The 12,617-nt window shown below is 44.2% G+C and overlaps 2 protein-coding genes across 7 annotated transcripts in view; one reads left to right on the top strand and one right to left on the bottom strand.

Moving 5' to 3' along the window:
• MGME1 (mitochondrial genome maintenance exonuclease 1) lies at nucleotides 1-10,093 on the bottom strand. 3 transcript variants are annotated; one of them, XM_060122162.1, is made up of 5 exons: nucleotides 9,660-10,093; nucleotides 7,844-8,421; nucleotides 4,479-4,698; nucleotides 1,564-1,696; nucleotides 1-1,176 (listed from the first exon to the last, which is right to left on the bottom strand). In XM_060122162.1, the coding sequence occupies exons 2-5, from the start codon at nucleotides 8,352-8,354 to the stop codon at nucleotides 1,015-1,017; spliced, it is 1,026 nt and encodes a 341-aa protein (XP_059978145.1). In that variant the 5' UTR covers nucleotides 8,355-8,421; nucleotides 9,660-10,093; the 3' UTR covers nucleotides 1-1,014. The 3 variants fall into 3 exon arrangements, with proteins under 3 accessions (XP_059978145.1, XP_059978143.1, XP_059978144.1); XM_060122160.1 differs by lacking the exon at nucleotides 9,660-10,093 and adding an exon at nucleotides 9,499-9,645; XM_060122161.1 differs by lacking the exon at nucleotides 9,660-10,093 and adding an exon at nucleotides 9,365-9,450.
• The window catches only part of SNX5 (sorting nexin 5), a 27,953-nt gene continuing 25,359 nt past the window's right edge, over nucleotides 10,024-12,617 (top strand). For 2 of the 4 annotated variants that reach the window (XR_009535022.1, XM_060122157.1), the window contains exon 1: nucleotides 10,024-10,244. Coding sequence is in view for 3 of the 4 variants with exons in the window: in XM_060122157.1 (XP_059978140.1) it covers nucleotides 10,194-10,244 (51 nt within the window). In the remaining variant the exon portion in view is untranslated. The remainder of the gene's footprint in view (nucleotides 10,245-12,617) is intronic. The other 2 variants (XM_060122158.1, XM_060122159.1) reach the window with 2 other exon arrangements.

The following is a 12,617-nucleotide window of genomic DNA, read 5'->3' on the forward strand; positions in this document are numbered from 1 at the left end:
TTCCTTAATCACATCTTGTATTTTATTTCTTATAATTAATGGCTAATGAAGGAAAAAAGTGTTTGTAGCATCCTACTATTTTAAGACAGCAACTGTAACTTAAATGCTAATCTACTCCATAAAACAGGGAGCCTTCCCCCAGGGCTGTAGTGGGCGTTTATTAAGTCTCCCGAACCCAGGGGCAACTAGTCAGTTTTATTACTTACCAAACATAGGAAAAAATTACATGTTATTATTGTTTCCCATAGCTGGAAAATTCCACAAACAATACATTTTCTCCATGTACACAATCCCTTGACTCAAACCAGAAGCTAGCTACCAAAATACCTACAATTACGATTCTCAGACTAGAGCCTGGCTGCTTCTGAGGGTTATCTGGTGGGATGCCAAGGGGCACTGCCCACAATAAGGTGAGTGTGCTCCATCTGTCCAGAGAGCAATGTCTACTTGAGGCTAAGGAATCATGTTTATTTTTCAAAAATGTCAAATGGAAGCTTTTTCCCCCAAATGAAATACAGGGAACCACATACATAAAACAAGTTTTAGGAGCCGGCACTGGCAGCAGTGGTTGGCTGATAGGAATTCTCACTGCACACATACCCTAGGGTTGCGCACAGCCCTCCCCCCGGTGTACCCAGGGGAAATGCTCGGCACACCAAGCCTCACCGCCCTGAATCTCTCAGTTCAAAGACTGGGCGCCCTGCCTGGAACACAGAAAGGTCTATGGGGGTCCAAGAGCCACCAACACTGTGCCAGTGTTCTTGCTTTTTTTTCGGGTAACTGCTAGTCAGAGGTAGCAGAGCTCGTCTTTTATGTGCTCAAGTCCAGCTCTTTAAATTTAACTTTTCTGGCTTTGCCTTTTTGGTTGCAATAAATTTCAACAAATTACTAGTTCTGCTTGTGTTACTGCAGCTCTCAGACCCTGTGGCACCTCGTTCCAGATCACAGGAAACAGCGATACATGTTCCCAAACTTTGAGAAAGCTCTGAATGTTCCCACACAGCTTTCTGCCCTTTAATCTAGTTTCTGAATATTCTGGTTCTTTTCCTTCTTTGTATATTCTTCTAGTCGAAGAAGCCACTTTGCCCAGTACTGGGAGCAGAGCTCTGCGTCCATGAAATGTGGGTGGGCAGGGGACCCGTCTTTGTAGGCAACCACGATCAAGCCGCACTGAACCTAGGAAGGAACACAGGGCAATTCCAGCATCTCCACAGTAGCAACAGAGTTGAGGTCCATTTCCTTCTTACTCCAGGGCACACTCAGAACAGAACAATCTACAGTAACAGCTCCTAACTCAATTTCTAAGGCGGGTTGATGAAAGACTGGCCCAGGATACACAAGAACACAAAGATGACAGTTAAGATGCTAAAGAATGGACTGTGATCGTTAAAGATTAACAACAACAAAAAGCCCAGGAAGAGGGGGAAAGTGCTTTCTGAAGTGGTAGAAGGACAGCAACAGAGTAAGCAGTGGGTTACAAACAGAATAAAACCCTAAGGAGGGAAGGAGCTATAACCCAGCATCGAGCAAAGCTTTAAGTAAGCGGAGGCTCCGCGTCCTGACCTGAAAGCTGTAGTTGATGTCATGGTTTATGGCACCAACATACGCCACGACTTGCAGCGGGTTGTCAAATGTATTTTGGATGAAAGGCTTTCGCTTCTCCGATGTCTTCCAATCAATCACACACAGCTTGCCCCTAAAGAGAAACCAAAGGAAGCCCTTGAAGGTAATAGTGCACACTAAAACGCTATTAGGCTAAGCCTCTTCTTATACATAGTTTGCTACTTGTCACCCAATGACTGTTGCTTCTATTCCCCACATTCCAAGAAGTCGGCTCTCCTGAGCTTTACTTAGGGTTGAAGAGGTGTGACGTTCTCTTTCCTTTGAGCCCCTCATTCAGGTCAGCCACGAGGTATGACGGAAGATGCTTCCTAAGTGCACCCATGGGAGCTGCAGGTGCGGGCCCAGGTGCGAGTGCTGGGAAACAACTCCTCCAGCACAAGCTTCTAAACTTTCTAGACGTTCCTTTGGACCTCCATGGTTTAACAGTTGACAAGGGAATTGAAACTATTATTATCTTAGTTGATTTGGCTTCAAAGGTCTATCAGAATGAACCACAACAGACCAGCAGTAGCAAAGTCCCCATCGTAAAGGACTAAGCATCATGGTGCCTCAGAAACCAAAGCTGGAGTTCAAATCCATCAACACTTAACAGGCACCAACTATATGCAGAAATATAAATAAGAAGACCTGGTCCCTGTCCTAAAAGTTTACACACAGGGTAGGGATATTACTATTAGGGATATTGGGAAAATAGAAAAATTCCTGCCACTTTTTTTAAGTTAAATAACCAGTACATCCCCCACCCCCACCCCATCCCGGTGGACTTTTACACTTGCCAAGCACAGATGTCAAAAGGGCCGCAGGGTGGGTGCACTGAGAACCGGTGATTCTCAAAGGGCTCTATCTGCTCACTTCAGCTTCAAAACCAGCAGTGTAGAGGGAGATCTGCACAGAGCTACCTTCCTGTCACCGTAGCGCTAGATTACAACTTATGCAAGGTATTTATAAAATCTATAAAGTCTAGAATAGCACCGTCTAAAGAAATAAAATGCGAGCTACACACATTATTTAAAATTTTCTAGTAGCTACATCCAAAAAGAAAAAAAAAAGATGAAATTTTAATATTTTATTTACCCCAACGTATCCAAAATATCATTTCAATATATAATTAATATTAAAAAGTTATTAATGAGATATTTTACATTCTCTTTTGTACAAAGTCATTGAAATCTAGTTTGTATATTTACAGCATACCTCTGTTTGGACTGGCCACAGTCACGTGCTTAATGATGGCCTTTTATGGCTAAAGGCTACTCTACTGGACGGTGCAGGTACAGAGGTAACATGTCATCTTTTTTTATTTTTTTTTTAACATGTCATCTTTATAACTGTTTTCTATTGCTGTAGAGCTTGACAATCTATGCAAATGAAGAGAGGGCCCCAGCATCCCCAGGGCACTACCATTCCCAGTTCTCTGTCTTGAAAAAAATCAAAACACCCTACAGTAAAGACTTCTGCCACGTACCACTGTTTCTAGCAATGTACTATAACTTGTAGAACTTAATAACATGGAAAAAAACTTAGTAGTATAAGCCCAAATTAAAATTGTAATGAGACAGTCCACAAATAGCTCTTTAACAAATAAAAAGAGCTAATTTATTTTGCTCAGCCTAATTTATTTTGAAATGCAGGCTGAAATGACAAAACAGTGTTAAAACGCATGTTCCCTGTGGCCCCGCAATTTCCCTTTTAGGTCTGTACCATAGAGCAACGGTTTGCTATCCTGGGTGCAAGTGACACATGCCTGGAAAATTTAAGAAGTATTCACGCCCAGGCCTACTTCAGATCAACGCAATTTATCCAAACCTCACATATCATTCACCAAAACAAACAAACCAACGAACCCGTGCACCTGCCAAGAGAAACTCACGACAGAATAGGAGGAGACGCGGTCATTGCTGTAGTTTGTAACTGAAAAACTAGAATAACCTGAGTGCTCCCAACAGGGAACTGGATATGGTTCATTCATACCCAACAGCAGTTAAAAAGAGAATAGGATCAAGAGAGAATAGGATCAAAATAATGTTGCTAACATTTACTGAGTAGATAGTGTGCATTTTAAGTACCGTACAGGGAATGTCTCATTTAATGTCTATAACAAACCTATGAGGTAAGTACTATTATTTGCCCTATTTTACAGATAAACAAATTGAGGTACAGAGAAGCCAAAGCCAAGTAAGTAGCCCAGGGTTAAGAAGAAAAGCCAGAAACCAAACTCAGGCAGCCTGTCTCCAGAGCCCAGTAACTTTTAACTAGAGTTCCAAGGGTTTCACTCACAGATTTTCCCCTTATCCTGTTGTATCGCTCATATGCTTTTTTCTTTCCTTTTTTTTCTTTTTGGGAATAGGGGTATCTGCAGGTTATATCTACCCTTGAAATCAGGAGTAAGTGGTGAAAACAGGAACAAAGCAGCAATTTAAAAGCCACGGGAAGCTTTATTAAGCTCAGAGTTCCTATCCATGTCAAACACAGCCTGGAAGCCAGGCAAAGAGTTGACTTTCAGGGCCAACAGATCAAGGTGCTATTTTTAGGGAAACAGGAAAGAAAATGCAGGAATCAAATTGGATCTCACGGCTGGTACTTTGCTAGGGGTGGGTGGGGGGAGGGGAGGGGAACATGCTGGAAAAAAGGCCATCCTAGGGATACTGGAAAGTTGTACCTTTTCTCCACGAAACACTTTGACTTCGGAATGTAGATAGATTTACAAGGATGAGGTGGCTCTTACCTGATGTGACTTTACAGAGGCCACACCTTGAAGCAGGAATTAAAAGGAAAAACTAGCATTGGAAGGGAACCATGTGTCCCACCCAGAATGAATTCACCTCCACACTTGATGTAAAAAATTGAATACTTACTGATAATCAGCTACACAGTCCAGCAGACCTACATACTTTAGGGTCTCATGTTTAACAGCGCTTTCCAGAGCCTGCACTCCACTGACATCTCTCAGAACATGCTGGATACTTTGGATGTAGCCAGATTTGAGGAGATTTTCATCAGGCTCTTTTAAGTTCCCCTGGGGTGACAGTATGCTTTCCAAGGCTTCATGAAACTGTTTCCCTTGTAAAAACATGTCTGAAAAGAAAATCAGGGGAAAAGGAAAACAACAGCAATAACAAAAAACCCCCAAACAAAGCTAATACTAACGAACAGATACTCTATAAAACTCTCAACAATCAAATTAAAAATTACCTGAGTTACCTTTAAGTGACAACCCCTAAGACACCATATTTCAGCCTCTTGTGAAATACACTAAGAATGCACTTTGAAAACAAAAGGGACTAGTAGAGCTTAGATAATAAAATAGATTAAAATGAAGTATTTCTAGTAGCATTAGGTCAAAGCTAGAATTGAAGATCTGGGCTTACAGGACCACACCTAGTGAATTCACACAGAATTTAAGTGTGAATTTAAGTGTCCGTTTAATTTAGGTAACCAGTAAGTTAACTAGCTGTGATAAATATTAGGGAACTGTGCTTGTTTACAGTTCTTTTTACAACCAAATCTTAATTATGAACATAGGTGAAGGCATCCTTTTACCAACAGGCTTAGTGACTGGCAAAGAGTGAAAATCAAGGCACACACAAATTAATGTTGTGGGATTTGGGGCAGAGAGGAGGAAAATATATGACATTCTTCTCCTGCACTTTCTTTTGGGGCAAGAACAGCCTATGACAGTGGCTCTGTCCTGAATTTTTTTTCCTCGTACACTTTTCTTTTTGGCCTCCATGTAGCATGTGGGTTCTTGGTTCCCTGACCAGCGATCAAACCCGTGCCCCTTGCAATGGAAGTGTGGAGTCTTAACCACTGGACCACCAGGGAAGTCCCTTCTCATACACTTTTAAGAAAAGAGGACACAAACATATTCAACAAATGCAAGAAACACTACATATTCACTTGACTTTTGATAAGGAAAGGAGAGAAAGAAAGAAAAAGAGGGTATTGCTGTGCTAAGCAGTGGCCTTGGCGCTTTCAAACTGTTAACTTTCAAACACAACAACCTGGCAAGATAAGGATCATCACCCCCATTTTAATGAACAAGGCCTAGGCAGTGCTGTTAATTTGCCTCAAAGCAAAATGCTGGCCTGGGGCCTGGCACCAGAGCCTAAGGTCATTCTGGTCCCTGACACAGCAGAGTGAGAGATGAAAAATCAGGAAGATACACACAGAAACAGAGCAGGAAATATACATGCTTGGAGACAGACCCACAGAAAATGAGGAAAACCATCTCATCTAATGAGGTAATGTCAAACCATATTACCTTTGTCAAGTATTTTTCACAAAGATTTTGAAAGGTCAATTCTACCATTGGCAAAAAGTGGAATTGCTTCAGGGAAATTACTTGGAAAGTGAAGTGAAATTCAACTGAGGAAATAAGTTATTCTACTCCAAATTTACTTGGCTTAATTGGACTTATCAGCACATAAAAGGCCTACAAATTTAAGCCTTATGGAATTAAAACCTAGGGAAAAGAAGAGCAGTATTTATCTACAGACTAGTTTTACTGAAGCAGAACACAAACATATTAAAAACATGAAGGAAAAAAATTTGTTTATCAACAGCCAAGCAAATAGACAACTCATTCCCCACTGCAGTCTTAACCCCAGGGAGGTCTTCATATTTAAGGGGCAACAAACATGGGATCTGGGTTACAGAATCCCTTAGGATTGTAAAGCTGAGAACGTTAAACGTGATTAAACTTGTGAAAATAAATCTTGAAAGATTCAAGAGTTATCGCAGATAGCATCAAGTCAGAGTAATTCACTCAATAAATTAAAGGAATAAAAGTGAAATGTTTTCAAGTCCCAGTAAATAAAATGTATTAAAAAAAAAAAACATGAGTTTCCTATATTCTGACTGACAGCGTGGATATTTTAGAATTTAAAAAGTCAGTGTAGGACTTCCCTGGTGGCGCAGTGGTTAAGAATTCGCCTGCCAACGCAGGGAACATAGGTTCGAGCACTGGCCGGGGAAGATCCCACATGCTGTGGAGCAACGAAGCCCGTGCACCACAACTACTGAGCCTTTGCTCTAGAGCCCTCAAGCCACAACTACTGAGCCCACGTGCTACAACTACTGAAGCCTGTGTGCCTAGAGCCCGTGATTCGCAACAAGAGAAGCCACTGCAAGGAGAAGCCCGCGCACCGCAATGAAGAGTAGCCCCCGCACACCGCAACTAGAGAAAGCCCGCGCGCAGCAATGAAGACCCAACGCAGCCAAAAGTAAATAAAATAAGTTTATATAAAAATAAAAGGCAATTAGCTCCTGCATATAGTCCTTGCCCCAGGGAGCCAAGGAATTTACATGGGGCTCCGGCCTTGACCATTTTTGCCATGTCCAAGTGCCATCTAAATACTTAATATTTTTTCTTTAAAACACGTGACCACAGGTTTAATGTGTTATGCATACACACAGGTTTTTTCTAAGATGCCTCAAAATAAGTGCATTGCTCTTAAATTAAAAATTAAAGTTCTTGTGTACCACGAGGGGTACATGTACTGCTCTCTGGGAAGCATGGCCTAAGGAATGCTCAGTGTAAAACTTAGCTTCAACAACTATAATCCTGATGGGGGACCAGCTAATTCTCCTGTACCATTGGTCTTTTCTTTCATCTTGCTTTTGAATGGAATCTATTTTAAGAAAGCTATTCTCTTCACTTGTCTAAGAAGTTAGTGAGTTAGGAGTTGAAGGCTGAAGTTTATCAATTCAGTTCCTAATGAAGAACATCCGATAATCTCAATTTACTAAGACCTAAATACAGATCACATGTTCTGGCTTTTTGCCCATCTTTAAATTTATGAGTCAGTCTCTGCTGATAAGCAGAGCAAGGGGGTATTTACTAGATTCTGAACAGAATGCCTAGCAAACAACTAGAATTCCATTATGAAGCGATTGTCCCATAATCAAACGAAACAGGCAATTCTAATACTTAAGTTTGTAGCTTATAAAATAAATGAATTTCATACATCTTTAGTCAAAGTACTTGATCTCTGTGCTTCAATTTTATCTGTGAAATGGGGATAATAGTATCTGTGCTTCATAGAGTTGTCATAAGGATTAAATGAGTTAATATATAAAAAATGCTGTTAATACTAATTATCATTTGAAAGTAGTTCCTCACTAGTTAACGTTAGAAAAAGAACAACTCATCCTTTTGACACTGGTGCTCTGTATTCTGGAAAACATAATAACCATACAGAATCAGGATTAAGAAAATTACTTGAAGTATATTCTGCAAAGCCATCCTCTCCCAGTTCCAGAATCATCCGACGTTTCCAACTCTCCAAACAGGAAATCTGTTCTGAGGTCATGGTCTGCTGAAGGATTCGGGTCACACTTGGTATCGTATTCCTTTGCAAAGGGATTTTCAAAGGAATTGTAGGATCATTTGTTGCATTTGGTTTTCCGCTTTTCTCTGGATTGAAGAGAGGACACCAGTTTCGTGGAACTCCTGCTTCTTCTTGCTTTGGGGCCTTACACTTCCTCACAGGTCCGTAGAGTAAAGCATCTTCCTCAAACAAAGACTGTGGCGCCTGAGCATGGCCTCTGAATGACAAGACAGACCTTACTAAATCAGAGTACTTTTCTTGGTCCACTTCTTCATAAGGGTTCACTTTTTTCTTCCGGCCACACAAATAAGAGGAAGTGGAGAAGACCACACGGGGGGCTGGTTCTACAGCAAACCCCTTTGAACTTTTAAGCTGCCTGCAGATGGTCTGAAATACCTTCATCTTCAGATTTTTTTCACTTCCCTCTAGTCTACTTGTAATGTCGAGGACCTTTTTAATTTTCGCTTTCCTATCAAAGAGAAAAGTGGTGTTAGATATCAAATGTGTTAAATATTTGAACCATCAAAGCGAAAGCTGCAACAGTATGATATTGCACATTAAAATTGTATTCGGTACGCTTTTTCGACATGTTTAACAGAGGAAAACAAACCTGACTCCATACTGAATCTATTACTTTAGCTCTAACCTTTGTGCCCTGTTGCAGGGGGCTTAGTCTTTTTGGCTCTGCACCTTTTGGAAAAGTACGTTGCCTATAGCCTGAAATACACAGGAGAACCCATTCTCAAGGCTCTGACCTTTAAAGGTATTAACACTTTTCCAATCATATAGAGATTAAAAAGTTGCAGAACAGAAAATAACGATCTTGTTGCAGGTATATAGGAACACTGTGACCAGACCTGCGTGGACAGCTGTAATAACAAAGGATTCTGGCACCAAGAAGTGGGCAACAAGCAGCCACACCCCCTCCCCTTTTAGTATAAAAGAAGCCTGAACTCTAACTGGGGAAGATAGTTCTTTGGGACACAAGTCCACCATCTTCTCTGGCTGCTGGCTTTCTGAATAAGGTCTCTATACTTTGCCCTAACAGCGCATCTGTCAATTTATTGGCTTGTCCTGCAGCCGAGCTTGGACTCAGTAATACTCGGACAAAACTATTTCTAAAGGACCGGCACCTGTTAAACGTGAACTAGACAGCTTGGGGCCACATGTCCCCAGCTATGGAGCCATGTGCCGGCCACGAAGGTAGGCGTGTGTGAGACAAAGAAACACAGGACGCTCGAGGGGCGGCGACAGTTAACAGTGCCTCCACTCATCCCTAAACACCAGATTCTCTGCTACGTATCCTGCGTGGAGAGTTCTCATCTAACCCCTCACACCCTCCAAGGTGGGCACCACTGCGACCCGGCCCGCTCAAGACGCGGCACTCGCGCTCCTGAAGGGTCCCCATTGACCTGCCGGCTAGAGGCCATCAGCAAGGCCCACCGCCCAATCTCCGCTCCGGCGGAGGCTCAGCCCCAGCGGGGACAGGACGGCGGCGGCCCCCCGGGCGGGCGTCAGAGTTAGGGAGGGCCGGCAGGGGAGGTACCTCGGAAGCCGGCGCGCTCTGCTAGCTCCAGGGCGCGACTACCCCGCGAGCAGGTACTTTCGTCAGTCCCGCGATTTGCTCCAGACTTAGGCCCCGCCCCAGGCACGGCGGCCCCAGCATACACTGCGGTGCTCACGCCCCACCCCTAGCCCCTCGTGCACCTCAGTGGACACTCGAGCGATCCGTGGGGAGACCCTCCCCGCACGCAGAAGCGCGGGCGCCTCCAAATCTCGCCTTCTCTCTCTCTCACGAGATTTCGTTTACGTCAGAGCTCGTCGCCATCTTGGACTCTGACTGAATAATAAATTCCGTCCCTCCAAGAGCGCGCAGCCTTTCTTGAGAAGCGCCTTGTTGGGAGAGTGTCAGGGGCACCGCGTCCCCGTGGCGGCCGGTGGTCGGCGGCTTCTGCGTGGCTCGGAGCGAGGGTAGGCCCCGCGTAGCTTCTTTGCCCGGCTCCAAGATGGACGGCAGCGGGGACGGGGGAGGCCGCCCTGGGGGAGCACGTGGGGCGCCGCTCGCCTTTCCTGGGGCTGCTGGGACGGTGGAGGAGTCGCGAGGCCTCCCGCCGCCGTCGGGCAGAGAGGCTGGCGGAGGCGGGGCCGCGGCCGCCCTCGAGACGAGCCCTGGCGGCGGCGGCGGCCCAGCTTCTTCTCTCCTCGCACAGCCAGGCGGCCACGCTCGAGGCCCGCGTCGCCATGGCCGCGGTTCCCGAGTTGCTGCAGCAGCAGGAGGAGGACCGCAGCAAGGTGAGGCCCTGGCCGCCCTCGGCCCCCGGGCCGGGAGGCCCCGGCGGTCACCCAGACTCCCACGCTCTTTGCCCTGGTTCCCGGGAGGGGCTCGCGGGGCAGGGGCCGGAGACGCGGGAGCGCGCGCTCGGCGTGGAAAGTTGCTAAAACTTCTCGGGGGAGACCGCGCGGTGCACGCGTGACCCGCTTTGCAGCAAACGATGGAGCTCGAAACCGCACCCCAGCTCCTCCAAAATACTGGGGAGATTCAGTCCAGTCAGGTATCGAGAGTGTCTCTTGCAACTTCATAAGCGCTCAGTGCGCCGCTCCGGGAGGGAGTGCTGTCAGTTTTAGGAGGTGCTCAAATAGTTGAACTTAAGTTTCGCTCTTAAGATTTGCGTGTTGATGTCAGGTACCCCCATGCCGCTTGGATCTTGAGGTCTAAAAGGTGACTAATGCAGTCAATTTATGTCACCATAACCAATTGAAGATTGAGGTAAGCCTCCACTTTGATTCGTCCTTTACTTATAAGTTAGTTTGAAATATACAGGGGTTGGTATGAGCCGCAACGTTTTGTGCAGAATCGTCAACAGAAACGTTTTTCTAACAGAAAATCAAAATAACTAATCTAGAAATTCGAGGCGCTCTGACATTTAAGTAACGTGGAAGGCATCTCTTAAGAAATCAAAGGCATTTTTGATCCACAGCTCTTTGGAAAGACCTTTTCATCTAGTGGTGCCAAAGGTCGCACACGGCTGCGGGATTGTTAAGCAAGGGGGTCACAGCTGTATTAGTTACTGAAATGAAGCGTGAGGATAGGGTCTTGGTTGGGGTATTTTTATTTCAAAGTGGAAAGAAGTAATTTTTTTTTCCTTCCCTAAAGCCGGAAGTGGGAACTTGAGAACCATTCTTTCTAGAACATTCCAAAGGTAGTTTTCTCTCTAGACGTTTAGATGGCTGAATAGAAATTTGGGTAGATGGATTCCCCCCCCCCCCATCCCCTACCTTCCATCTTCTTTCTTGGTCCAGAATTTATTTTAGACAGCTGTTTAAAACTTCAACCGACCTTCCTATTTGTTAGTATAGTATATCTGTGGTTGGTTTTTAAAATAACTTCCCCACCATTCTGATCCTTGAGCAAAAGAGGATTCTGAAGGCTGTTTCATGCCTCCTGGTTTTAGTGACTACAGGAAAGGATTATATAGAATTATCTTCTTGGTTTTCTTTTAATTGCAGAAATAAGGAAATAGTAAACTTAATAAAATATTACTGTAACACGTGGCTTCATTTTTCTTCCTGGTATCCGATACTAGTCCTGGCATGTGGATCAAGTCTAGATGATTTTTACTGTTCGCCAAAGGGGAGTTTGGGACAAGAGTGGAATAACAGGAGGGCAAATCTTGGGCAAACTGTTCTCTTGCTGTAATTCAACTTTGTTAGTTAACTGAAATATTTTACGTTTTTGCTGAAAATGTAAGTTTAAACTTTTTGATTGCTTTGGAATTTCCATGAGGATAGGGGTTCTTGAGGTTTAGACCTGCTAATAAGGCAGGGAACATAATTAATTCTTGAGGATTTTGAGTGCTCCTGCAGAACTTTGGCTAGTTCAGCAAAACAGTAGTACTGGCCTATATCCGGTAGCCTGGCACTTCCATTTAGTCATATCCTTTTGAGCTGAAGGTGTTATTTGTCTCCTTTCCCAGAAAGCAGTTGCATGATTAATTTGTTCTTTAACTAGTCCTCTACTGATGGGAAAGATGGTGTTCTGGTCTTTAAATTTAGAAAAGTAAGGTTTTGCTAAGTCGAGCCCCTGAGAAATTTAACTGAACCTTTAACACCATTAGGCCGCATCTTCACGATAAAGAAACTGGTGTAGTGCAGTCCCCGCCCCGCCTCTCGCACTGGCTGCATCAACATTCTAAGGTGTCTGGAGTTTTTAAAGGTTGGGGGGAGAAATGGAGATTATGCAGAACCTTGTTCCCATAAGATATTTACCCAGGTTTCCTGTTTGCCAAAAGGTCCTTTAAACAGTGGGCAGCACGTTTAGGCTCCCACTCACAGACTCAGTGTATGTCTATTGTGATGAGTCTTGGTCCTGTTAGTCTTGCCAACCTACAGCAAATGGAGTGCGAGTCCTGATTGTCTTCTGGGATTTTTATTATTCTTAACTTGTTAGTGGACTGAAGCAAATGATCACACAGGAGAATCTGTAAGGGCCCTCCCCAGCCTAGTGCTGTTACTTTCACCTTAACTTTCACTAGTTGGTTACATGGGCTTTGGGTGGACAGTGTTTCCTTCCCAGAGCCAGTCATTAATGTTTTACATTTATGCTGCTGCTCTGGTTTGCAGATTGTTAACTGGTGTGGAAGTTGTCTCTAGGGACACCACTCTCCA

Source organism: Lagenorhynchus albirostris, chromosome 15 (genome assembly GCF_949774975.1).
Source record: "Lagenorhynchus albirostris chromosome 15, mLagAlb1.1, whole genome shotgun sequence".
In the NCBI taxonomy this organism is placed as follows: Eukaryota; Metazoa; Chordata; class Mammalia; order Artiodactyla; family Delphinidae; genus Lagenorhynchus; species Lagenorhynchus albirostris.